The 25541-nt window shown below is 56.7% G+C and overlaps 1 protein-coding gene and 1 non-coding gene across 2 annotated transcripts; both read left to right on the forward strand.

Annotated features, from left to right (window-relative positions):
- The first annotated feature begins 9036 nt into the window (after window positions 1–9036).
- Window positions 9037–14927, forward strand: LOC132249479 (serine/threonine-protein kinase Chk2-like). The gene is given in 7 exon segments (XM_059724706.1): window positions 9037–9303; window positions 9996–10195; window positions 10283–10403; window positions 10884–10987; window positions 11498–11589; window positions 13208–13477; window positions 13480–14927. Coding segments are annotated over 7 exon segments (2460 nt in total). The 3' UTR covers window positions 14886–14927.
- A 4075-nt stretch (window positions 14928–19002) lies between these two features.
- Window positions 19003–19199, forward strand: LOC132247870 (U2 spliceosomal RNA). The gene has a single exon (XR_009459285.1). It is a non-coding gene; the product is annotated as a U2 spliceosomal RNA (small nuclear RNA).
- The last annotated feature ends 6342 nt before the right edge of the window (window positions 19200–25541 follow it).

Consider the following 25541-nt stretch of genomic DNA (forward strand, 5'->3'; position numbering starts at 1 on the left):
GCGGTATTTGCAGCGTACAGGGAGACTGACAGCCTCCCGTCCCGTTGAAGACTTCTGACTGTCAGTTCCAGCTGTGTATTTAACGCGCACTGCGTTGACACCGCCTTCCAGTAAGCGCAGGGTCCCTGCGTGGGGTCGGTCCCCTGCTCGTGTCGCGCGTGCTCCTGGAGGAAGTAGGGCCGGGCAGAGGAGAGGGCGGGCGGCCAGAGGCACAGCCCCTCGCCAGGGGAGGGTTCAAGTCAGGGTGTCGTCATCACGTTGGGGCGTTGCACTGCCCTCACGCAGATCCTGCGTGTCTCTGTCTCGGTCTCGGTCTCGTTTTCTCTCCTCACGCAGCCAGCCAGGAGGCGAGAGGCAGGGAAGCGCTGAGGGGGCAGGAATCTTTGGGATACACGAGCGAGGGAGACGCCAGTGCCGAGGGCGGTGTTGCGAGAGGGATTTCTCCCCAGGTTGCTGGGCCCAGAGGCTGCTCGTGACAGCCGAGAGGAAAGGGGCCTTTTCCAAAGGGGAGCAGCAGCTCCGTTGGGACGGCGGGGTGCGAGCACGCTGAGAACGCCTCAAATGAGGCAAAGCAGAGGCTCTGCGCCCCAAGCTGGAAAGGAGCTGCCACCTTCAAGTCGTTTTCGGCTCGTGCCTGCACAGCCGTTAAGCGTGTTTGCTCAGCGTTCGCTCTGTGCGATTAAGTGCATTTTCACGCAACAGGGATGGCCACTGACACACAATTAAGCGTGTGCACAGAAACAGTGAAGCGCAATCACGTGCAAGCCTGTTCTAGTTGTTAGCTGTGAGCTAGCTGAGAACAACTAAGACGAAGCAAAGGAGAGGCGCCGCAGCCGAAACCGGAAAGGAAGGTTTTGCTCTGTTTCAGTCGTCCGCAGCTCCTTCACAGGCAACAATTAAGGGTGTTCCTGTTAAACTACCGGTGGGTGGGTTCGCGCTCAGTGATTAACAGGTGTTCAATCACAACTGCAGACACTCACACTCTCACAGGCAACAATTAAGGGTGTTCGTGTTCAAATACTGGTGGGTGGGCTTACACTCAGTGATTAACGGGTGTTCAAGCACAACTGAAGCACAATCACAGTCTCACAGGCAACAATTAAGGGTGTTCCCGTTTAAATACCAGTGGGTGGGCTCACACTCAGCGATTAATGGGTGTTCAAGCACAACTGAAGCACAATCACACTCTCCCAGGAAACAATTAAGGGTGTTTCTGTTCAAATACAACCGGGTGGGTTCACACACAGTGATTAACGGGTGTTCAAGCGCAACTGAAGCACAATCACAGTCTCACAGGCAACAATTAAGGGTGTTCCAGTTCAAATACCGGTGGGTGGGCTCACACTCAGTGATTAACGGGTGTTCAAGCACAACTGAAGCACAATCACAGTCTCACAGGCAACAATTAAGGGTGTTCCAGTTCAAATACCAGTGGGTGGGCTTACACTCAGTGATCAACGGGTGTTCAAGCACATCTGAAACACAATCACAGTCTCACAGGCAACAATTAAGGGTGTTCCTGTTCAAATACCGGTGCGTAGACTCACCCTCAGTGATCAACGGGTGTTCAAGCACAACTGAAACACAATCACAGTCTCACAGGCAACAATTAAGGGTGTTCCTGTTCAAATACAACCCGGTGGGCTCACACTCAGTGATTAACAGTGTTCAAGCACAACTGAAGTACATTCCCGCTCTGCCACTAAGCACGGTGGCACCGACCAGTGAAGCGCATTGCCCCTCGGGGATTAGAGCCTGTTCCCCCTCAGGGATCAGCAGCTGCCCTTTTGATCCCCGCCCCTTTGACAAGGGCTCCCAGTGTACCCGTCTCTGCTCAGAGGCTTGCTGCTGCTGCTGCTGTTGCTGTGCTGCTCCTGGTGGGGAGAGCAGGGCTGGAGGAACGCCCCGCGAGATGCTGTCGTCATCGCGCTCGCTCAGGCTTTGAGCAAATCATCTCTCCTCTCATGGCCAGTGAGGAGGGGCGAGAGGCAGGGCAATGTTGAGAGGGCATGAATGGGGGGGCCATTGGGCTACGTGGGGGTTTGGGGGGTGGTGCTTTGGACCTGTTGGGCACGAGATATTGCGGAAGGACTTTTCCGTGTGGGTTTCTGGTGCCAGAAGCTGCAGGTGACGACTGTGAGCGGAGGGGCCTCCGTGACAGCTTGCGGTGTGTTTGGGGGGGCTGCCCATGGAGGCCCCAAGGTTTCCGAGGGGCTCACGGTATCGCTTCTCGGCCTTTTGGCTAAGATCAAGTGTAGGAACACATCATGGGCCACCGCCAGTACACGGACCCCACCAGAAGAACAGCCGCCGGACCGGACACAGAGGGACCGCCTGAACCGCCCCCCTCTGCAACAGACAGACCTTGCTTCAAGAGGACTCATCAACAACGGACGACGACCCAGCGCCACCCGAAGAGGACCCCCGCGATAGACTATATCTAGACTGAGACACTTCATCTTCGGACCACTTTTTCCACCATTGCAGAGCATTGTCTCGGGTATGTGTGTTTCTATCCTCTTTCTCTCTCAGCGTCGCAAACCTCCCCCTCCCTCCCCTTCCCCACTCCCCTCTCCCCTTACCCTCGGGCTTAGTTGGCTAACTTTGTATCGCATGTAACCTAGTTGCGTTCCCAACCTCACCCCCATCCTTCTATTGTTAGTCCCTCGCCTGGGCGTTCTGTATTTCCCTATCGGCTTTGTCATCTTTTTTTTTTTTTTTTTTGGATTTACCATCCTTACCATCTACTAATAAAAGTCAATCTGGTCTCTTGGTGAGGCTCCTGCTGCGGCGGCGGCAGAAGCGAAGCAGCGGCAGCTGGGCCGAGCCTCCCAGCCCCAGGAGGAAAATGGAGATCGAGTAGCGACAGCAGTGGTGCTGCGAAGCAGATGAGAGCAGAGCAGCAGGCGACGGTGGAGCAGATCGAGAGAGGAGCCATGGAGCCTCAAACGGAGATGGTGTGGGAGAATGGCGAGCTGATCGAAAGGGAGCAGAGCATGTGGACGACGGTGGTGGCGGGACGGAAGCAGAAGCAGGACGAGAGCAGCTGGAAGGAGCGAGAGCTGGCGGCAGATGAGAAAGGGAATCACCGGGAGCAGGCGACGATAGGTGGAGGAGAGACATCGAAGGAGAAGAGGAGAGCGGCTGAGTCAGAGGATGAGCAGCAGGAGCCATGGTAGAGCAAGGAAGACCCCCAAAGGCAAGTGAAACTACGAGCAAAAGTTTTTCTACTGAAGGAGGGCTTTGAAGGAGCAACTCGGCTCACGAGGACTGAGTTTATGGAAAAAGTGTTGTTTAGAGACATTGGCTTAAACCCGCGGGATCTGAGTGTTGTGATCGCGCATGAAAATTATAAAGTATGGGGGTTAACTTTTTCGAACAGGAAAGCTTATGAGGAGTTTTGGGAAAGGCAAAGGAAGCTAACGAAAGAAGGTAAATTAAAAGGGCTACGGTTCGAAACAGGAGAAGAGAGAGAGAGAGCGAGTCCTCTTTTTGAGAATGTTTAATGATAAGTTGGAAAAAGAGGACGTGGAGCGATGGGTGGAGAGACAAGTACAGAGTGTGATGTGGGTGGAGAGAGTACTGGATAAGTATAAGATCTGGACAGGGTCCTGGAGAGCGAGAGTGAGACTAATGGAGGACCCCCATTTTGGAGGGGTAAAGCATATCGCTCCCAACTTTTACATAGGGCCCCACAGGGGCTATGTGAGTTATTTCGGGCAGCCACGGCTGTGTAGTAGATGTGGGAAAGGGGGGCACATTGCAGCGTTTTGCTCACTAACCAGGTGCTTTAAATGTGGAGAGATGGGACACAGGGCGAGTGAGTGCAAAAAACAAATAAAATGTATCACATGTGGGGAAGAGGGGCACACATATAGGGCGTGTCCCTACTCCTATGCGAATAGGGCGAAAAACCAGGAGGAAAGAAGGGAGGAGGAAAAAGAAGCACAAGAGAGCGAGATGGAGGCAGACAACGAGTCAGCAATGTCTGCTAATGAGGTCTCGGAGAGCCGGGAAGAATCGGTGTGTGAGGAAACAGAGGCAGGGGAAGGTTTGGAATTGGAGACAGGGTTAGAAATGTTGAAGGAGCTGGACAGATTGACAACTTCCACGATGGAAATCGTGGTGGAAAGAGAGCCTGAGGGCGGGAGAGAAGAGGGAAAGCGGGCAGGGTCACAACCAGCCACAAAGGGTGATGTGTCATGCTCAGACGGGAGCCAGGATATCCCGCTGGGGCAGGCAGCGTGTGGGACAGAGAAAAAGCTAAAGAGAGAAAAGAAAGGGGAGAAGGGAGGAAAAGGGAGGAAGAGATGGGAAGAAGAAGAAAGGGGTGGGAGACAAAGGAGCGGGGACGAAACACCCAAGAGAACCCGCAATGGAGGAATGAAGCCCGGAAGGGAGGGGGAAGGGAGCGAGGGAGCGGAGGGTTATTTGAGCCCAGCCGCGATCGCTAACCTGGCTCACATGACCGGCATGAGGGAGACGGGGTCACTGGGTGACAAGGCAGGACGGGACGGGAAAGGGGAAGTAAGGGAAAGGTCACCACAGGTAAGGAAATGAGGAAAACACTAAGGATAATATCGTGGAATGTGAGGAGTCTATTGAGGAAGCAGCGATGGGAGGACATTAAGAAGATTTTAGAAACAACAGACGCAGAAGTGCTGTGTGTGCAGGAGTGTGGGATAGGGTGGGGAAGAGAGTGGAGCTGGTTGAGAAAGCGGTGGCGGTGGGGACCTTCTTGGTGGGCGGGAGCTGGAGGGAACAAAAACCTGGGGGTGGGAATTTTGATTAGGGAAGGGCGGATGCCGCTACAAGTTAAAAGCGTGCAAGTGCTGGTGGAGGGACGGGTACAGAAGATGGTGCTGGAATGGGAAGGGCAGATAGTCACAATCTGGAACGTGTATGCACCGGCGGTGAAAGCAGAGAGGATGGTTTTGTTTAAAAAACTGGGGGTGTGTTGTGGGGGAGGAGGGCACCGAATCATAGTGGGCGATTTTAACTGTATCATAGAAAAAGGGGATAGGGTAGGGGAAGAACGTGAGGGAGAACTGGATGGAACAGGGAAATTGCTAGGGAAATGGGCACGGGAAGAAGGGCTAAAAGATATTTGGAAGGGTGAAACTGCTTGGACAAGGATAGAGCCAGGGGGGAGGAAAAGATCGAGGATAGATTTTGTGTTTGTGTCAGAAGGATTGAGAGTGCAAAAGAAGGAGGTAAGGGAAGCGGGAATTTCAGACCACAACATATTAAGAGTGGAGACAGGACAAGGGGAGGGCGGAGCACAGGGGAAGGGAGTATGGAAGTTGAATCTGAAGGACCTAGAAGAGGGGAAGGTATGTAGGGAGTTTGTGGCAGAATACAAGGGATGGAGAACGTTGAAAAGATATTTTGAAACCAGGTGGGAGTGGTGGGTAATGGTGAAGGAAAGGATCAAAGAGTGGTTTAAAAAGCAAGGGGGGAAACGGGCAAAGCAGCGACAGCGCAGTTTGTTACGGAAGCAGCAAAGAGTACAAGGATTAGTAAAGGAAGCAGAAGCAGGAAAAGAAGTAAAAGAGGAACTGGGGACGGCCCGAAAGGAGGTGGAAGAGTGGTTTGAACAAAGAGGAAGGGAGAGAATATTTCTGGCACGAGCACCATGGGTAGAGGAAGGAGAGGAGTGGAGTGGATATTTTGCAAAGAGGGTTCGGAACGGGAAGAAAGAAATGAGGGAGATAATGACGGAAGGGGGGCAGGTAGTAAAGGAGCAGAAGGAGATTTTAAAAGAGGTAACAAGGTTCTATAGGGACCTGTACAGTAAAGGGGAGGCGGAAGAAGAAGAAAGGAGGGTAGAAGAGGAAGAAATCCAGCAATTAAAGGAAGAGGAAAGGGACGATTTGGGAAGAGAGGTGACAGTAGAAGAAATAGAAGGGTGTCTGAAAGGAATGAAGACGAATAAAGTCCCAGGGGTGGATGGGATACCGGGGGAATTTTACAGAAAATTTTGGGGGTGGTTGGGAACAGACGTCAAGGAGGTATTTAAAGAGATGATGGAAAGGGGAAAGGTAGGGCAAGGGTTTGCAGAAGGGGTGATAGTATTATTATATAAGAAGGGGGAGAAAAAGAGTTTGAAAAATTGGAGGCCAATCACGTTATTAAACGTGGACTACAAACTGTACACGAGAATGCTGGCAGAAAGAATGAAGGGGGTATTGGCACAGGTGATAGGGGAAGAACAGATGTGCGCGGTGGAAGGGAGAAAGATAACACAAACACACTGGGTGGTGAGGGACATAATAGAGTATGTGAGGGATAGGAACTGGAATATGGTGGTGGGAAACCTGGATTTGGAGAAAGCGTACGATAGGGTGAGGCACGAGTATCTGTTCACGGTGCTGGAAAAGATGGGGTTCCCAGGAAACTACATAGGATGGGTGAGGGAAGTGTATCGGGGGGCTTTCAGCAGGGTGCTGTTAAAAGGACACTTGGGAGAGGAGATTAAAATAGAGGTAGGGGTAAGGCAGGGGTGCCCTTTGTCACCAGGGCTTTTCGTGTGTCGGATAGAGGCGGTAGGAAGGAAGATAAGACGGGACGACCAAATTCAAGGGATAAAGATACCAGGAGGAGGAGAAGTGAAAGCGCTGCTATATATGGATGACGTAACATTCCTGGCGAGGGACAGGAGGTCAGTGAGGAGGGCGCTGGAACATATGGAAGAGTACGGAAGGGTAGCCGGAGCAAGATTAAATAAAGGGAAAAGTAAGATATGGGGCATAGGGAACTGGGAGGGTCTGGAGGAATATGGGTTGCAGGTGGTAGAGGGAGGGCTAAAAATATTAGGGATAAGCTTTGAGAAAGATGGAAAAGGGGAAACAGCGTGGGGAGAAGTGTGGGGGCAGGTTAGAAAGGTGTTGGGGATATGGGGAGGGAGAGGGTTGTCAAAGACAGGGAAGGTAAAATTAATCAAGTCAGTGATCTTACCGATCCTGCTATTTGTAGGGTGGGTATACCCCCCATCGTGGAGGCAAGCGAGGAGGATACAGAGGGAATTGTGTGTGTTTTTCTGGGGAAGTAAGGGAGAAAAGGTAGCACGTAGGGAGATTTATAAAGCAGGGGAGCTAGGGGGATGGGGTTTTCCAGAGGTGGAAACGTTCGTATATGGGCACGGGGTGGCAGCATTAGTCAGGGAAGCACGGAAAAGGGAAGAAATAGCGGGGAAATGGGCAAAGTACTGGGGAGGCAGAGTTTTGAGGGCATGGGGGGTATTTGGTGAAAGGTGGACAGGGATATGGGCAGGGAAACCATCGCAGCATGTGGATAGGTTGGCGGCATTCGTCAGGGCAAAAGGTTTGGCCAAATTGGGGCTGGAAGGACTACAGAAAGCTAGGATGATTTTCAACACAATTAGGGAGAAAGATGTGTTGACAGACGTGGGGGATTTGGCATGGGAGCAGGTGAGAGAGGTGTGGAAGGGAATAGAAGACGCAAGGTGGAAAGGGACTCATAGAGACATAGCGTGGTGCATAGTGAGGCGGGTGTTATCAGTCAGGGAAGTACTACACCGATGGGGGCTGGTGAGATCGGCGGAGTGCCCACGGGAGTGCTGTACACAGGAAGAAACGGTGCATCACGTCTTTTGGGAGTGCACGTTCGCGAGAAGGGTGTGGGGAAGAGTAGGGAAATTTCTAAGGGCAATAGGGTGGGCACAGGGGGTGTCATATGAAAGCGCAGTGTACGGACTGGTAAAACAAGGAGAGAGGCAATGGGAAGTACGGGTGGTCTTGATGGGGATGAGGGTGGCATTATGGAAAACGAGATGTTTGTTAGTAGGGAAAGGGGTATACTTCACACAAAGGGAATGCACACAGTTAGGGTACTACGAGATTAAAGACTACATAAAGGGACAAGGAGAAAAGGGCAAGATGAGTAGGGCATGGCAAGGCGTTCGGTGGCAGGAATTATTTCAGCCGGCCGGGATAGGGTAAGGACAGGGAAAAGAAAAGAAGAAGAGAGAAAGAAGGGAAAGGAAAGCGTCGGGAAATAGGGCAAGGAAAAGCGTCAGGAATTAGGGAAAAGAGGGGAAAGGTGGAAATGAAACATTGGGAAAACAGTGGTAATGAGATAAAACTAAGGTGAATTGTGTGTGACAAATAAAGAACGATGGAAACAAGTTAAATGCAAATAAAATGGAGGAAAATACAAGACTATGTGAAAAGACTGTGTACAATGTGGAAATGTATTGTAAATGTTTGAAGTGTCCCAAGAACCTGTATGAGAAAAGAGCAAAAATGTATTGTCATGGAGTGAATTAATGGTTATGTATAAAGAGGATTCAGTGATACAACGGTGGAGAAATTGTGATTGGAAAGGGGACGGGCGTCCCCTACGATTGTGTTATGTATGATATTGTTTTTCTGTGAAATATTGTCAAAAGGAGATGGTGTAGAGAGACGATTAAACATTTTGATATTAAAAAAAAAAAAAAAAAATCTGTTCTTATCAGTTTAATCGCTGAAAAAAGACGGAGAAACACTTACTTTCGCCCCGCGCCCGGCCTGGTATTGCACTATTTCTAGGACCGGCGCCAACCCAGTCCGGCAGACTGCCGGAACTGTAGAGACAAAAAGTGAGCTGGCTAGCAGCTTGCTTTCCTTTCTCCTGCTGCAGCGAGGGTTCTCGTCAGTCATGACGGGCTAGAGAAGGCGGTGCCGCCAGTACGTCCGAAAGGGTATCCGGTTGCGCAAGCGACCGTGCTTCCCAGGTTAGTAGCCAAAGGGTGTTCTGGCTCGCCGGACCCCGATAAAGCGAAAACTCCAGCTCGGGCTAGTAGCCGAAGACCTTGGGTCCCCCTCGGTCGGTAGGCGAACGCCAGGGTTCGGAGGACGGAACGTGGAGCAACACCCCCAGGTCTCAAGGACGCCCTGATCCACTGTCGAGAACGCTCGAGGCACGGAGACCCCAGCTAGGGCGGAACGTCGACTGCGGATCCCGGAGGACCCTCCCAGGAGGGTAGACCAGCGAACCCGAGCCGGCGAAGAACCCCGACGCACCCCCCCCACGATGTCGGGACCCCGACAGGCGGCGGCGGACCCCCGACCATCGATTGACCCCCAGAGGCAGAGAGACTCTCAAAGCCCGGAACCCCGGCTGATGAGAGCCGCCTCCCGGCGGAGGACCCCGGAGCCCGAGGACGCCCCCCGGACAACGACGGAACATCCCGAGCGACAGCGGAGCCCTCCGGACCCCCATGGCGCCTCAGTGACGACGGCGGGCCCTGAATGGCGACGACCCCCGGACCCCGGGGGCCCCGAGGATGCCCCCCCCAGGGTCTCCCCACGCTGGTGGAGGAGCCCCGAACCCCCCCGACACCGGATCCCCCCATGGACGACCCAGGGGAAGGAGCAGACGTGACGGCGCTCACGTTTCTCCCCTTCCCTCTTCCAAACAAGCTGTTCTGCCCGACCTGCCACCCGCCGAGACAGTACAGGTCGCACGGCGACATGAACAAACACCTACGGCGCTTCCACCAGCTGCGCCTAGCTTTTTACTGCTCCCTCTGCGGCACCGAATACGAGGCCTTGAAGCTCCTCAAGAACCACCAGAAGGTATGCCAAGGCCACGGAGCAGAGAGGAGACCCGGCACGCTGGTGAGGTCCGCCGCCCCGGCCCGGCGCACCCAGGCCGCGGCGCGGAGACCCGCTAGACCGGCCACTCCACCGACAACCCCACCGGACCAGACCTCCGAGGACCACCCTACGGAGAGACCTGCCCCAACGACGCCACCGTGCAGGCCTCCGCCCAGGGACCCCCGACCGAACGCGACGCCCCGACCAGACAGCCCTCCACCAGGACCCCCGGGGCCACCCGAGGCCCCCACCCCGCCGAGGATTCCGGAGCCGCCGGGAGGAACCGAGCCACTGGGTGCCCTCCGGCCCCCGAGCGTGCCGGAATCTCCCGGTGCGGAGCCCTCCCCACAGCAGAGGATGCCCTCTCCATGGCAGACCCTCTGGCTGGAGGAGCTCTCCCAGGCCACCACCTTCGAGGCTTTCGAGGCCTCGGTGGCCCGGTTCACACAGGAGCTCTCGGCGGCCGCCCGGCCCGGCCAACCCCGAGGAAACAACAACAGACCGGCGACGCGACGAGACCACAGGCCCCAACCGCAGAGGCGACCCAGGCGCCAGCGCTACGACCCAGCGGCAGCCTCCCGGATCCAGAAGCTGTACCGGGCCAACCGTCCCAAGGCGGTGAGAGAGATCCTGGAGGGACCCTCGGCCTTCTGCCAGGTCCCCCGGGAGGCTCTTTTCAGATATTTCAGCAGGGTCTTCAACCCTCCAACGGATGCCGCCACCCCACGCCCTGCGACCGTCGAAGCGCTGACCCCCGTGCCCCCGGCAGAGGGGTTCGAGGATACCTTCACGCCGCAGGAGGTGGAAGCCCGCCTGAAGAGGACCAGGGACACCGCCCCCGGCAAGGACGGGATCAGGTACGGTCTCCTTAAAAAACGTGACCCGGGCTGCCTTGTTCTTTCTGTTCTCTTCAACAGGTGCAGAGAGTTCCGGCGCACGCCCGCCGCCTGGAAGAGGGCCATGACGGTCCTCATCCACAAGAAGGGAGACCCAAACGACCCGGGCAACTGGAGACCCATCGCCCTGTGCTCCACCGTCGCGAAACTCTACGCCGGCTGCCTGGCGGGCCGCATCGCCGACTGGGCGGTGACCGACGGAGCCGTCAGCCGAAGCCAGAAGGGCTTCATGTCCACGGAGGGCTGCTACGAGCACAATTTCACCCTCCAGATGGCCCTGGACAACGCCCGGAGGACCAGGAAGCAGTGCGCGGTGGCGTGGCTGGACATTTCCAACGCCTTCGGGTCCGTGCCCCACCGCCACATCTTCGACACCCTCCGCGAGCTGGGCCTGCCGGACGGCGTTACCAACCTGGTGCGCGAGCTCTACCACGGCTGCACCACAACCGTCCGCGCCACCGACGGGGAGACCGTAGAGATCCCCATCCGGTCGGGAGTGAGACAGGGCTGCCCCCTCAGCCCCATCATCTTCAACCTGGCCATGGAACCGCTCCTTCGAGCCGTGGCAGGCGGCCCCGGCGGGCTCGACCTCTACGGCGAGAAGCTGAGCGTCCTGGCCTACGCCGACGACCTTGTGCTCCTCGCCCCCGACGCCACCCAGCTGCAGCAGATGCTGGACGTGACGTCCGAGGCGGCCAGGTGGATGGGCCTGCATTTTAACGTCGCCAAGTGCGCTTCCCTGAACGTTGACGGGAAGCAGAAGAGCCGCGTCCTGGACTCCACCCTCACGATCCAGGGCCAGGCGATACAGCACCTGCGTGACTGAGAGGCCTACTGCCACCTGGGGACGCCCACCGGCCACCGGGCCAGGCAGATGCCGGAGGAAACCATCAACAGCATCGTGCAGGACGCACGCAAACTGGACTCGTCCCTGCTGGCCCCCTGGCAGATCGACGCGGTGAACACTTTCCTCATCCCCCGCGTCGCATTCGTCCTGAGAGGCTCGGCGGTCCGCAAGACCCCACTCAAGAAGGCGGACACCGAGATCCGACGGCTGCTCAAAAAGTGGCTGCACCTCCCGCTGAGGGCCAGCAACGAGGTCCTGCACATCCCCTACCGGCAGGGGGGTGCCAACATGCCCCGCATGGGAGACCTCGGCGACATCGCCGTGGTCACCCACGCCTTCCGCCTCCTGACCTGCCCGGACGCGACGGTAAGTATCATCGCCGCCAGCGCCCTGGAGGAGACCGCCCGCAAGAGGATCGGCAGGCAACCCACCGGACGTGACTTGGCCACCTTCCTGAGCGGCTCGCTGGAGGGCGAGTTCGGCCGAGACGGCGGGGACTTTGCCTCGCTGTGGAGCCGAGCCCTCAACACCACGCGCCGCCTCGGGAAGCGCATCGGCTGCGCCTGGACTTGGACCGAGGAGCTCCGGGAGCTGGCAGTCTCCCTGCAGCCAGCCCCGCACGCCGACTCCGTGACCGTGACGCCCCGCACGAGGACCTTCCTGGACAGGTTCCTGAAGGACGCCGTCCGCAACAAATACGCCGGCGACCTGAGGGCCAAACCCGACCAGGGCAAGGTCTTCAACGTCACCTCGAAGTGGGACGCCAGCAACCACTTCATGCCTAGCGGGAGCTTCACGGACTGGCGCTTCCTCCACCGCGCCCGCCTCAAGTGCCTGCCTCTCAACGGGGCCGTCCGCTTCGGCCACCGGGACAAGAGGTGCCGACGGTGCGGCTACGCGGCCGAGACCCTCCCCCTGTGCTGTGCAGCTGCAAGCCGCACGCCAGGGCCTGGCAGCTCCGCCGCAACGCTGTCCAGGACCGGCTGGTGAGGGCCATCCCGGCCGCCGCGGGGCAGGTCTCCGTCAACCGCACCGTCCCAGGCTCCGAGAGCCAGATGCGCCCCAACATCGTGATCACCAACGAGGAGGCCAAGAAGATCATCATCGTGGACGTCACCATCGCGTTCGAGAACCGGCGCCAAGCCTTCACCGACGCCCGGGCTCGCAAGCGGGAGAAGTACGCCCCGCTGGCCGACACCTTGAGGGGTCGCGGCTACGACGTGACGGTCGACGCGCTCATCGTGGGAACGCTCGGAGCCTGGGACCCCAGTAACGAGAGCGTCCTGCGTGCCTGCCGCGTCTCCCGCCGCTACGCCAAGCTGATGTGCTGCCTCATGGTGTCCGACACCATCCGGTGGTCCCGCGACATTTACGTGGAGCACATCACGGGCCACCGCCAGTACACGGACCCCAGCAGAAGAACAGCCACCGGACCGGACCCAGAGGGGACCGCCTGAACCGCCCCCCCTCTGCAACAGACGGACCTTCGCTTCAAGAGGACTCATCAACGACGGACGACGACCCAGCGCCACCCAAAGAGGACCCCCGCGATAGACTATATCTAGACTGAGACACTTCATCTTCAGACCACTTCTTCCACCATTGCGGACCATTTTCACGGGTATGTGTGTTTCTATCCTCTATTTCTCTCAGCGTCGCGAAACACCCCCCCCCCCTCCCCATCCCCACTCCCCTTACCCCCAGGCTTAGTTGGCTAACTTTGTATCATATGTAACCTAGTTGTGTTCCCAACCTCACCCCCATCCTTTTATTGTTAGTCCCTCGCCCGGGCGTTCTGTATTTCCCTATCAGCTTTGTCATCTTTTTTTGGATTTACCGTCCTTACCATCTACTAATAAAAGTCAATCTGTTCTTATCCGGTCGCGCCGCTCGCAGCGGCGATGTCGCGGGCGGCGAGTCGCAGCCTTCGCAGGGTGGGACGGACTCGTCGTCCAGCAGCTCGCAGGGCAGCAGCCAGTCGTCCTCCAGCTCGGGCACGCTCAGCTCCCTGGACACGGTGCCCACGCAGGAGCTGCCCCCCATCCCCGAGGACCAGGAGCCGGAGGAGCCGGCCCCGCGGCCGTGGGGGCGCCTCTGGGCCATTGGTGGAGGCTTCATCAACTACGCAGGGCACAGCGCAGTGTAAGCCAAGCTGCCCACAGGGGAGCGGGTCCACATGCCGTTGGACTTTGTAACCGCCTTGAGAGAGCAGCGATGTCAGACTGTGTGAATGACGAGTGTTGGTTTGGCAGAGACAAAAGCTGTGACTACAGCTTTTCTAGGATAGGGCTGTCCAAGACAGGTTTCTACCAGAACTACAGCAAGAAGCATTTCCTAATTTTCAAGGAAACGGGACCACAAAACTCCTGCGTTGCCTACATAGAAGATCACAGTGTGAATGGGACCTTTGTAAATAAAGAGCTTATAGGAAGAGGGAAAAGGCTGCCGCTGACCCACAATTCTGAAATTGCACTGTCTGTACAGAGTAACAAAGTGTTTGTATTTTCTGATCTTATGGTGGATGATCAGTCGGGGTACCCCAGAGAATTCAGAGAGAAATATATCATGTCAAAAACTTTCGGAAGTGGTGCCTGTGGTGAAGTCAAACTGGCGTTTGAAAAGGCCACGTGTAATAAAGTTGCTGTAAAGATAATCAATAAACGGAGATTTATGACAGCTGCTGTGAGAGAGGCAGATCCAGTGTTCAATGTGAATACAGAAATAGAGATTTTGAAGAAAATAAATCACCCCTGCTTAATCAAGATTAAAAACTTCTTTGAAGCAGAAGACTATTACATTATTTTGGAATTGATGGAAGAAGGAGAATTATATGACACAGTGTCAAGACCAATCAAGATGAAAGAAGCTACCTGCAAGCTGTATTTTTATCAGATGCTGTTGGCTGTAAAGTACCTTCATGACAATGGTATTATACACCGGGATCTCAAACCAGAGAATGTGTTACTTTCATCTTCTGAAGAAAATTGCCTTATAAAGATTACAGATTTTGGACAATCCAAGATTCTTGGAGAAACCTCTCTTATGAAAACATTGTGTGGCACTCCCACGTACCTTGCCCCTGAGGTTCTAAATTCCCTTGGGACTGAAGGCTACAGCCGTGCTGTGGACTGTTGGAGTTTAGGAGTTATTCTTTTTGTATGCTTATGTGGATATCCTCCCTTCAATGAACAAAATACTAAACTGTCTCTGAAAGAGCAGATCACTCAAGGAAAATACACATTTATTCCAAAGGAATGGAAGCATGTGTCTAATACAGCTTTGGACCTCGTGAAGAAGCTGCTGGTTGTGGACCCAAATAAACGACTTACAACAGAAGAAGCCTTAGGGCATCCCTGGCTTCAAGATGAGGCTGTGAAGGATACGTTTAAACAACTACAAAAGCAAATAGGGTTCTCTCTGGATTCTTCCCAGGCATCAAAAGTGCCAACTACAATGAGAAAACGTCTCCATGACAAGGAAGAGGAGCCCGGATCTCCTAAGCGTGCTTTTCCTTCCACGTCATTTAAGAAACCAATGTGAAAAGAAAGGAAAGAAAGAGACTTTCTTTAATTGCTGCTTTCTTCTTTGAATAGTTTAGATTTTTATAAAAAGTATTTTTCTTAATAATGAAATAATGGTTTTGAACTAATCATAGGTAAATAAAAATAACTTTGAAAAAAAAAAAAAAAATCTGTTCTTATCAGTTTAATCGCTGAAAAAGACGGAGAAACACTTATTTTCGCCCCGCGCCCGGCCTGGTATTGCACTATTTCCAGGACCGGCGCCGAACCCAGTCCGGCAGACTGCCGGAACTGTAGAAACAAAAAGTGAGCTGACTAGCAGCTTGCTTTCCTTTCTCCTGCTGCAGCGAGGGTTCTCGTCAGTCATGACGGGCTAGAGAAGGCGGTGCCACCAGTACGTCCGAAAGGGTATCCGGTTGCGCAAGCGACCGTGCTTCCCAGTTTAGTAGCCAAAGGGTGTTCCGGTTCGCCAGACCCCGATAAAGCGAAAACGCCAGCTCGGGCTAGTAGCCGAAGACCTTGGGTCCCCCTCGGTCGGTAGGCGAACGCCAGGGTTCGGAGGACGGAACGTGGAGCAACACCCCCAGGTCTCAAGGACGCCCTGATCCACTGTCGAGAACGCTCGAGGCACGGAGACCCCAGCTAGGGCGGAACGTCGACCGCGGATCCCGGAGGACCCTCCCAGGAGGGTAGACCAGCGAACCCGAGCCGGCGAAGAACCCCGACGCACCCCCCCACGATGTCGGGACTCCGACAGGCGGCGACGGACCCCCGACCATCGATCGACCCCCGGAGGCAGAGAGACTCTCAAAGCCCGGAACCCCGGCTGACAAGAGCCGCCTCCCGGCGGAGGACCCCGGAGCCCAAGGACGCCCCCCGGACGACGGAGCGCCCCGAGCGACAGCGGACCCCTCCGGCGCCTCGGTGACGACGGCAGGCCCTGAAGGGAGACAACCCACGGACCCCGGCGGCCCCGAGGATGCCCCCCCTGAGGGTCTCCCCACGCTGGTGGAGGAGCCCCGAACCCCCCCGACACCGGACCCCCCCACGAACGACCCAGGGGAAGGAGCAGACGTGACGGCGCTCACGTTCCTCCCCTTCCCTCTTCCAAACAAGCTGTTCTGCCCGACCTGCCACCCACCGAGACAGTACAGGTCGCACGGCGACATGAACAAACACCTATGGCGCTTCCACCAGCTGCGCCTAGCTTTTTACTGCTCCCTCTGCGGCACCGAATACGAGGCCTTGAAGCTCCTCAAAAATCATCAAAAGGTATGCCAAGGCCACGGAGCAGAGAGGAGACCCGGCACGCTGGTGAGGTCCGCCGCCCCGGCCCGGCACACCCAAGCCGCGGCGCGGAGACCCGCCTGACCGGCCACCCCACCGACAACCCCACTGGACCAGACCTCCAAGGACTGCCCTACAGAGAGACCTGTCCCGACGACGCCACCGTGCAGGACTCCACCCAGGGACCCCCGACCGAACACGACGCCCCGACAGGACAGTCCTCCACCAGGACCCCCGGGGCCACCCGAGGCCCCCGTCCCGCCGAGGATTCCCGAGCCGCCGGGTGGCCTCCGGCCCCCGAGCGTGCCGGAATCTCCCAGCGCGGAGCCCTCCCCACAGCAGAGGATGCCCTCTCCATGGCAGACCCTCTGGCTGGAGGAGCTCTCCCAGGCCACCACCTTCGAGGCTTTCGAGGCCTCGGTGGCCTGGCTCACACAGGAGCTCTCGGCAGCCGCCCGGCCAGGCCAACCCCGAGGAAACAACAACAGACCGGCGATGCAACAAGATCACAGGCCCCAACCGCAGAGGCGACACAGGCACCAGCGCTGTGACCCGGCGGCAGCCTCCTGGATGCAGAAACTGTACCGGGCCAACCGTCCCAAGGCGGTGAGAGAGATCCTGGAGGGACCCTCGGCCTTCTGCCAGGTCCCCCGGGAGGCTCTCTTCAGATATTTCAACAGGGTCTTCAACCCTCCAATGGATGCCGCCACCCCACGCCCTGCGACCGTCGAAGCGCTGACCCCCGTGCCCCCGGCAGAGGGGTTCGAGGATGCCTTCACGCCGCAGGAGGTGGAAGCCCGCCTGAAGAGGACCAGGGACACCGCCCCCGGCAAGGACGGGATCAGGTACAGTCTCCTTAAAAAACGTGACCCGGGCTGCCTTGTTCTTTCTGTTCTCTTCAACAGGTGCAGAGAGTTCCGGCGCATGCCCGCCACCTGGAAGAGGGCCATGACGGTCCTCATCCACAAGAAGGGAGACCCGAACGACCCGGGCAACTGGAGACCCATCACCCTGTGCTCCACCGTCGCGAAACTCTACGCCGGCTGCCTGGCGGGCCGAATCACCGACTGGGCAGTGACCGGCGGAGCCATCAGCCGAAGCCAGAAGGGCTTCATGTCCACGGAGGGCTGCTACGAGCACAATTTCACCCTCCAGATGGCCCTGGACAACGCCCGGAGGACCAGGAAGCAGTGCGCGGTGGCGTGGCTGGACATTTCCAACGCCTTCGGGTCCGTGCCCCACCGCCACATCGTCGACACCCTCCGCGAGCTGGGCCTGCCGGACGGCGTTACCAACCTGGTGCGCGAGCTCTACCACGGCTGCACCACAACCGTCCGCGCCACCGACGGGGAAACCGCGGAGATCCCCATCCGGTCGGGAGTGAGACAGGGCTGCCCCCTCAGCCCCATCATCTTCAACCTGGCCATGGAACCGCTCCTTCGAGCCGTGGCAGGCGGCCCCGGCGGGCTCGACCTCTACGGCGAGAAGCTGAGCGTCCTGGCCTACGCCGACGACCTCGTGCTCCTCGCCCCCGACGCCACCCAGCTGCAGCAGATGCTGGACGTGACGTCAGAGGCGGCCAGATGGATGGGCCTGCGTTTTAACATCGCCAAGTGCGCTTCCCTGCACGTCGACGGGAAGCAGAAGAGCCGCGTCCTGCACTCCACCCTCACGATCCAGGGCCAGGCGATGCAGCACCTGCGCGACGGAGAGGCCTACTGCCACCTGGGGACACCCACCGGCCACCGGGCCAGGCAGACGCCGGAGGAAACCATCAACGGCATCGTACAGGATGCACACAAACTGGACTCGTCCCTGCTGGCCCTCTGGCAGAAGATCGATGCGGTGAACACTTTCCTCAACCCCCGCGACGCGTTCGTCCTGAGAGGCTCGGCGGTCCCCAAGACCCCACTCAAGAAGGCGGACACCGAGATCCGACGGCTGCTCAAAAAGTGGCTGCACCTACCGCTGAGGGCCAGCAACGAGGTCCTGCACATCCCCTACCGGCAGGGGGGTGCCACCGTGCCCCACATGGGAGACCTCGGCGACATCGCTGTGGTCACCCACGCCTTCCGCCTCCTGACCTGCCCGGACGCGACGGTAAGTATCATCGCCGCCAGCGCCCTGGAGGAGACCGCCCGCAAGAGGATCGGCAGGCAACCCACCGGACGTGACCTGGCCACCTTCCTCAGCGGCTCGCTGGAGGGCGAGTTCAGCCGAGACGGTGGGGACTTTGCCTCGCTGTGGAGCCGAGCCCGCAACACCACGCGCCGCCTCGGGAAGCGCATCGGCTGCACCTGGACCTGGACCGAGGAACGCAGGGAGCTGGCAGTCTCCCTGCAGCCAGCCCCGCACGCCGACTCCGTGACCATGACGCCCCGCACGAGGACCTTCCTGGAGAGGTTCCTGAAGGACGCCGTCCGCAATAATTACGCCGGCGACCTGACCCAGAGGGGACCGGACCCAGAGGGGACCGCCTGAACCGCCCCCCTCTGCAACAGACGGACCTTCGCTTCAAGAGGACTCATCAACAACGGACGACGACCCAGCGCCACCCGAAGAGGACCCCCGCGATAGACTATATCTAGACTGAGACAATTCATCTTCGGACCACTTCTCCCACCATTGCGGACCATTGTCACGGGTATGTGTGTTTCTATCCTCTTTCTCTCTCAGCGTCGCAAAACCCCCCCCTCCCTCCCCATCCCCACTCCCCTCTCCCCTTACCCCCGGGCTTAGTTGGCTAACTTTGTATCGCATGTAACCTAGTTGCGTTCCCAACCTCACGCCCATCCTTTTTATTGTTAGTCCCTCGCCCGGGCGTTCTGTATTTCCCTATCGGCTTTGTCATCTTTTTTTGGATCCATCCTTACCATCTACTAATAAAAGTCAATCTGTTCGTATCAGTTTAATATCTGATATGTCCTCGATGTGAGGACTTTATATTAAATGGATTTTTGGAACTGGGAGATGGACTCGGAGCTTGCTCCATCCACTCCACGCATGGGTCTGGTATTACAGTGCCTCGAGGAGCGGTACACCTCCCCTCGGGGAGAACTTGCTGCTGTCAAAAAGTAGATCTCGTCGCTTCTTCAGAGACATCTGGAGGGGGCTGGTGCCAGGCACGGACCCCCGGCAGTCTGGCAGGCAGGCTACTACTCGCCTGAAGCCTTCAAGATGGCGGGGTGGCTGGCTGCCCGGAGGAAAGCGGTCCCTCTGCCTGCACCTGCATGGAGAGCGCGGTCAGCAGCGTGCAGCTGAGGGGGGGGGTTGTCAGGGGCAGCCTGCTTGGTGACCCCCTGCGAACAGCTCTGTTACAGCGGAAATCCTCTGTCGCAGCAGAAATCGTGGGCTTTAGGATGCCAGAAAGCCATGGATGTTGTCGTCACACTGTTATGAAGCAAAACGAACCAAACTGAACACAGGCGGTACGGCACGGTACGGTACGGTACAGTATGTCTCAGAGGTCAGATGCGAGCCAGAACTGAAAGCTGGAAGGCCTGGGAAGAGCCAGAGGCCGCCACAACACCGAGACGAGGCTTCTGGAGCACGATGCGCTACACACCAACTACGTGGTGAGCGCATGCATCATTTTGTCGTCGCGTGGCCTTGGAGCAGGGGGAGATGGACGGTGCGGTGGGAGGAGCGCCCCCCGTGGGCAGGGGAGACGCACAAACCCCGTCTGCTGGTCAAAGGCTCATATTCAAGACTGCCCCCTACAACAGCTTGCCTGGCGCCTCGTGGCTGGTGGCCATACGCAAAAGCATTGTTCTCGTGGTTGGGTGTGAACTAGCTGTGAACAACTGAGAGGCTCCACACCCAGAATTAAAAAGGCTTGGCTCCATTTAAATTGTCCTCAACTCCTTCACAGGCAACAATTCAGGGTGTTTGAAAGACTGCCTGCCAGCGCAGGCTTTTTGTTGCTCCCCTGGAGCAGGCGCAGGCGCAGGCAGTCTTCCACGGGGTGTCTGGCCCTTTTTTAAAGGAGCAGCGTGTCTGAAGCACGCCTGCATGCTGCACTGCCGAGGGCCCTGCACAGCACGAGATGGCAAGTTCTGTCTTTTGGAAGGCGTGTTAAAATGGGCCACGTCTGGCCGTACTGGGACCGGTCTCGGCTCATTCGCGCAGCAGGCCAGGCCAGGCCAGGCCAGGCCAGGCCAGGCCAGGCCAGCAGCTTCAGGGGAAACAGGGCAAGCGGCTTCTGAAGGAGCAGCGTGTCTGTGTTGTAGTGCTCCTGTTCAGGTACAATTAGCGGGGTTCCCACTCGGTGATTAAGGGCGTTCAACCACAACTGAAGCTCCTGCTATCGCAGCGCCTCCAGGAGCGGCGCACCTCTGTGTCAAAAAGCAGAACTCACCGTTTCCCAGGGAGCTGCTTGGGGGGTGGGGCTTGTGCTGCACAGGGCCCTCGGCAGTCCAGCGGGCAGGCGGACTTCAGACACGCTGCTCCTTCCAACACGTCGCTCCTTTAAAAAAGGGCAAGACACCCTGTTTAATTGCTGAAAACACGGAGAACCGCTTCTTTTTTCCCCCGCGCTTGGCCTGCTATTGCACTTTCTCCAGGACCAGCACCAACCCAGGCTGGCAGACTGCCGGAATAACTGCAGCAAAAAGCGAGCTGAGTAGCAGCTTGCTTTTCCTTCCTCCGCTGCAGCAAGGGGTCTCGTCAGTCATGACGGGCTAGGGAAGGCGGTGCCGCCAGTACGTCCGAACGAGCGCCGGTTGCACAAGCATCCGTGCCGCTCAGGTGAGTAGCCGAAGGGTCTCACGGTTCGCCGGACCCGATAACGTGAAAACCCCGGCTTGGGCTAGTAGCCGAAGACCTTGGGTCCCCCTGCAGTCGGACTAGGCGAACGCCAGGGCTCAGAGGACGGAACGTGGGTCAACACCCCCAGGTCCCAAGGACGCCCCGATCCACTGGCAAGAACGTTTGAGGCACGTCAGGAGACCCCAGCTAAGGTGGACCGCCGACTACGGATCTCGGAGGACCCTCCCAGGAGGGGGGACCAGTGAACCCGAGACGGCGACGAACCCTGACGCACCCCCCACGATGTCGGGACCCCGACAATCGACCAACCCCCGGAGGCAGAGAGACTCTCGGAGCCCGGAACCCCGCCTGATGACACCCGCCTCCCCGGCGGAGGACCCCCCGGACGACAGCGGAGCACCCCGAGTGATAACAGACCCCTCTGGACCCTCACGGCCCCTTGGTGACGACAGCGGGCCCTGAATGGCAATGACCCCAGGACCCCAGCGGTCCCTTGGATGCCTCCCCCGAGGGTCTGCCCACGCTGGTGGAGGAGCCCCGAACCCCCCCGACACCGGATTCCCCCACGGACGACACGGGCAAAGGTCACTGGTCAGTGCCACCGTGCTTAGTGGCAGAGTGGGAATGTACTTCAGTTGTGCTTGAACACTGTTAATCACTGAGTGTGAGCCCACCCAGTTGTATTTGAACAGGAACACCCTTAACTGTTGCCTGTGAGAGTGTGACTGTGCTTCAGTTGTGCTTGAACACCCGTTAATCACTGAGTGTGAGCCCACGCACCGGTATTTGAACGGGAACACCCTTAATTGTTGCCTGTGAGAGTGTGAATGTTTGCAGTTGTGCTTGAACACCCGTTAATCACTCAGTGTGAGCCCACCCACCGGTATTTGAAGGGGAACACCCTTAATTGTTGCCTGTGAGACTGTGATTGTGCTTCAGTTGTGCTTGAACACCCGTTAATCACTGAGTGTGAACCCACCCAGTTGTATTTGAACAGAAACACCCTCAATTGTTGCCTGTGAGAGTGTGATTGTGCTTCAGTTGTGCTTGAACACCCATTAATCACTGAGTGTGAGCCCAACCACTGGTATTTGAACGGGAACACCCTTAATTGTTGCCTGTGAGGCTGTGATTGTGCTTCAGTTGTGCTTGAACACCCGTTAATCACTGAGTGTGAGCCCACCCACTGGTATTTGAACGGGAACACCCTTAATTGTTGCCTGTGAGACTGTGATTGTGCTTCAGTTGTGCTTGAACACCCGTTAATCACTGAGTGTAAGCCCACCCACCGGTATTTGAACGGGAACACCCTTAATTGTTGCCTGTGAGAGTGTGAGTATCTGCAGTTGTGATTGAACCCCCGTTAATCACTGAGCGCAAACCCACCCACTGGTAGTGGAACAGGAACACCCTTAATTGTTGCCTGTGAGAGTGTGATTGTGCTTCAGTTGTGCTTGAACACCCGTTAATCACTGAGTGCGAACCCACCCACGGGTAGTGGAACAGGAACACCCTTAATTGTTGCCTGTGAGAGTGTGAGTGTCTGCAGTTGTGATTGAACACCTGTTAATCACTGAGCGCGAACCCACCCACCGGTAGTGGAACAGGAATACCCTTAATTGTTGCCTGTGAAGGAGCTGTGGACGACTGAAACAGAGCAAAATCTTCCTTTCCGGTTTCGGCTGCGGCGCCTCTCCTTTGCTTCGTCTTAGTTGTTCTCAGCTAGCTCACAGCTAACAACTAGAACAGGCTTGCATGTGATTGCGCTTCACTGTTTCTGTGCACACACTTAATTGTGTGTAAGTGGACATCCCTGTTGCGTGAAAATGCACTTAATCGCACAGAGCGAACGCTGAGCGAACACGCTTAACGGCTGTGCAGGCACGAGCCGAGAATGACTTGAAAGTGGCAGCTCCTTTCCAGCTTGGGGCGCGGAGCCTCATTTGAGGCGCTTTGCATCATTTGAGGCGTTCTCAGCGTGCTCGCACCCCGCCGTCCCAACGGAGCTGCTGCTCCCCTTTGGAAAAGGCCCCTTTCCTCTCGGCTGTCACAAGCAGCCTCTGGGCCCAGCAACCTGGGGAGAAATCCCTCTCGCAACACCGCCCTCGGCACTGGCGTCTCCCTCGCTCGTGTATCCCAAAGATTCCTGCCCCTTCAACGCTTCCTTGCCTCTCGCCTCCTGGCTGGCTGCGTGAGGAGAGGAGACGAGACCGAGACCGAGACAGAGACAGAGACATGCAGGATCTGCGTGAAGGCAGTGCAACGCCCCAACGTGATGACGACATCCTGACTTGAACCCTCCCCTGGCAAGGGGCCGTGCCTCTGGCCGCCCGCCCTCTCCTCTGCCCGGCCCTACTTCCTCCAGGAGCACGCGCGACACGAGCAGGGGACCGACCCCACACAGGGACCCTGCGCTTACTGGAAGGCGGTGTCAACGCAGTGCGCGTTAAATACACAGCTGGAACTGACAGTCAGAAGTCTTCAACAGGACGGGAGGCTGCCAGTCTCCCTGTATGCTGCAAATACCGCGGCACTGCCTGCACGGTAAGCAGGGCCCATGAAATGCCCAGCGCTGTCAGCGATAACACCAGTTCAGAAACTGACTTTTGGGGGCCTCGAAGGTTCACGGAACTCGTCAGTTCAGGACCTGCCAGCAAACGTCACAACCACAGCAACAAAAATAACAACAATTCACAGATTCATAGAAGTTAGGGTCGCAAGGGACCTCAATAGATCATCAAGTCCGACCCCCTGCACAGGCAGGAAAGAGTGCTGGGTCTAGATGACCCCAGCTAGATGCCTATCCAACCTCTTCTTGAAGACCCCCAGGGTAGGGGAGAGCACCACCTCCCTTGGGAGCCCGTTCCAGACCTTGGCCACTCGAACTGCGAAGAAGTTCTTTCTAATGTGCAGTCTAAATCTGCTCTCTGCTAGCTTGTGGCTATTGTTTCTTGTAACCCCCGGAGACGCCTTGGTGAGTAAAGCCTCACCAATTCCCTTCTGTGCCCCCGTGATGACCTTATAGGCAGCCGCAAGGTCGCCTCTCAACCTTCTCTTGCGGAGGCTGAAAAGGTCCAGGTTCTCTAGTCTCCCCTCATAGGGCTTGGCCTGCAGGCCCTTAACCATACGAGTGGCCCTTCTCTGGACCCTCTCCAGGTTATCCGCATCCCTCTTGAAGTCCGGCGCCCAAAACTGCACGCAGTACTCCAACTGCGGTCTGACCAGCGCCCGATAGAGGGGAAGTATCACCTCCTTGGATCTGCTCGTCATGCATCTGCTGATGCACGATAAAGTGCCGTTAGCTTTTCTGATGGCTTCGTCAGACTGCCGGCTCATGTTCATCTTGGAGTCCACTAGGACTCCGAGATCCCTTTCTGCTTCCGTGCCACCCAGCAGGTCATTCCCTAGGCTGTAGGTGTGCTGGACATTTTTCCTCCCTAGGTGCAGCACTTTGCATTTCTCCTTGTTGAACTGCATCCTGTTGTTTTCTGTCCATTTGTCCAGCCTGTCCAGGTCTGCCTGCAGCTGTTCCCTGCCCTCCGGCATGTCCACTTCTCCCCAGAGCTTTGTGTCATCTGCAAACTTGGACAGAGTACACTTCACTCCCTCGTCCAAGTCGCTGATGAAGAGGTTAAAGAGTATCGGTCCAAGGACCGAGCCCTGCGGGACCCCACTGCCCACACCCTTCCAGGTCGAAACCGACCCATCCACCACGACTCTCTGGGTGCAACCCTCTAGCCAACCCGCCACCCACCGGACCGTGCAGTCATCCAAGTCACAGCCTCTTAACTTGTTCACCAGTATGGGGTGGGATACCGTATCGAAGGCCTTCCTGAAGTCTAAGTAAACGACGTCAACCCCTGCTCCTGCGTCCAGGTGTTTTGTAACCTGGTCATAAAAAGAGACTAGATTAGTCAGGCACGATCTGCCTGCCATGAACCCGTGCTGGTTTCCCCTCAGCAGAATTTGTCCTGCCGGGCTCTCGCAAATGTGAGCCTTGATAATTTTTTCAAAGACTTTGCCAAGGATGGAGGTGACACTGACTGGCCTATAGTTGCCAGTATAGTATTGCGGGGCTGGTAATATTAATACTGCGTGACGTCAAAGCGAACACCTTGTTATACGTTCAAAAAAGTCGCACTTTCCTGTATCCTATAGAGAAGCGCTGATCACCCTCTTATCTGCTGAGCACAAATCGTGACAGAAAAATCTGGTCTCCCCAAAAGTCAAGGCCCAATTCAGAAATAGGGAAAAAAACAAAAAAGCTACAAAAAGCCTATGGTATAAATAAAAGTACGAGGTCTGCAGAGATGAGGTGTAAGAGGTGCTTCTGAACAACTGGACAGCCCTGCTGGAAAACGCGATACGTTTCTGAAAGTCTTTTAAAAACACAATGCACATATTAAGTAATCAACAGCACCCATTTCTAAGGCGCAGCTTCGTCAGGTAACCAGAGTATGAGCATCCACCGTACTCTGATATGCCGTGGCATCAGGTTTCACTCTGGCCTGCAGACCTAAGGGCCTGCCTTCGGCCTGCTCCTTTAAGGATCCGAGCAGGGAGAGGAACTGGCCGCGCTAGCCTGGATTCAGGGAAGATTTGCAGTGCGGATCTGCCCTTC

Source organism: Alligator mississippiensis, chromosome 1, assembly GCF_030867095.1.
Source record: "Alligator mississippiensis isolate rAllMis1 chromosome 1, rAllMis1, whole genome shotgun sequence".
NCBI classification, from domain to species: domain Eukaryota; kingdom Metazoa; phylum Chordata; order Crocodylia; family Alligatoridae; genus Alligator; species Alligator mississippiensis.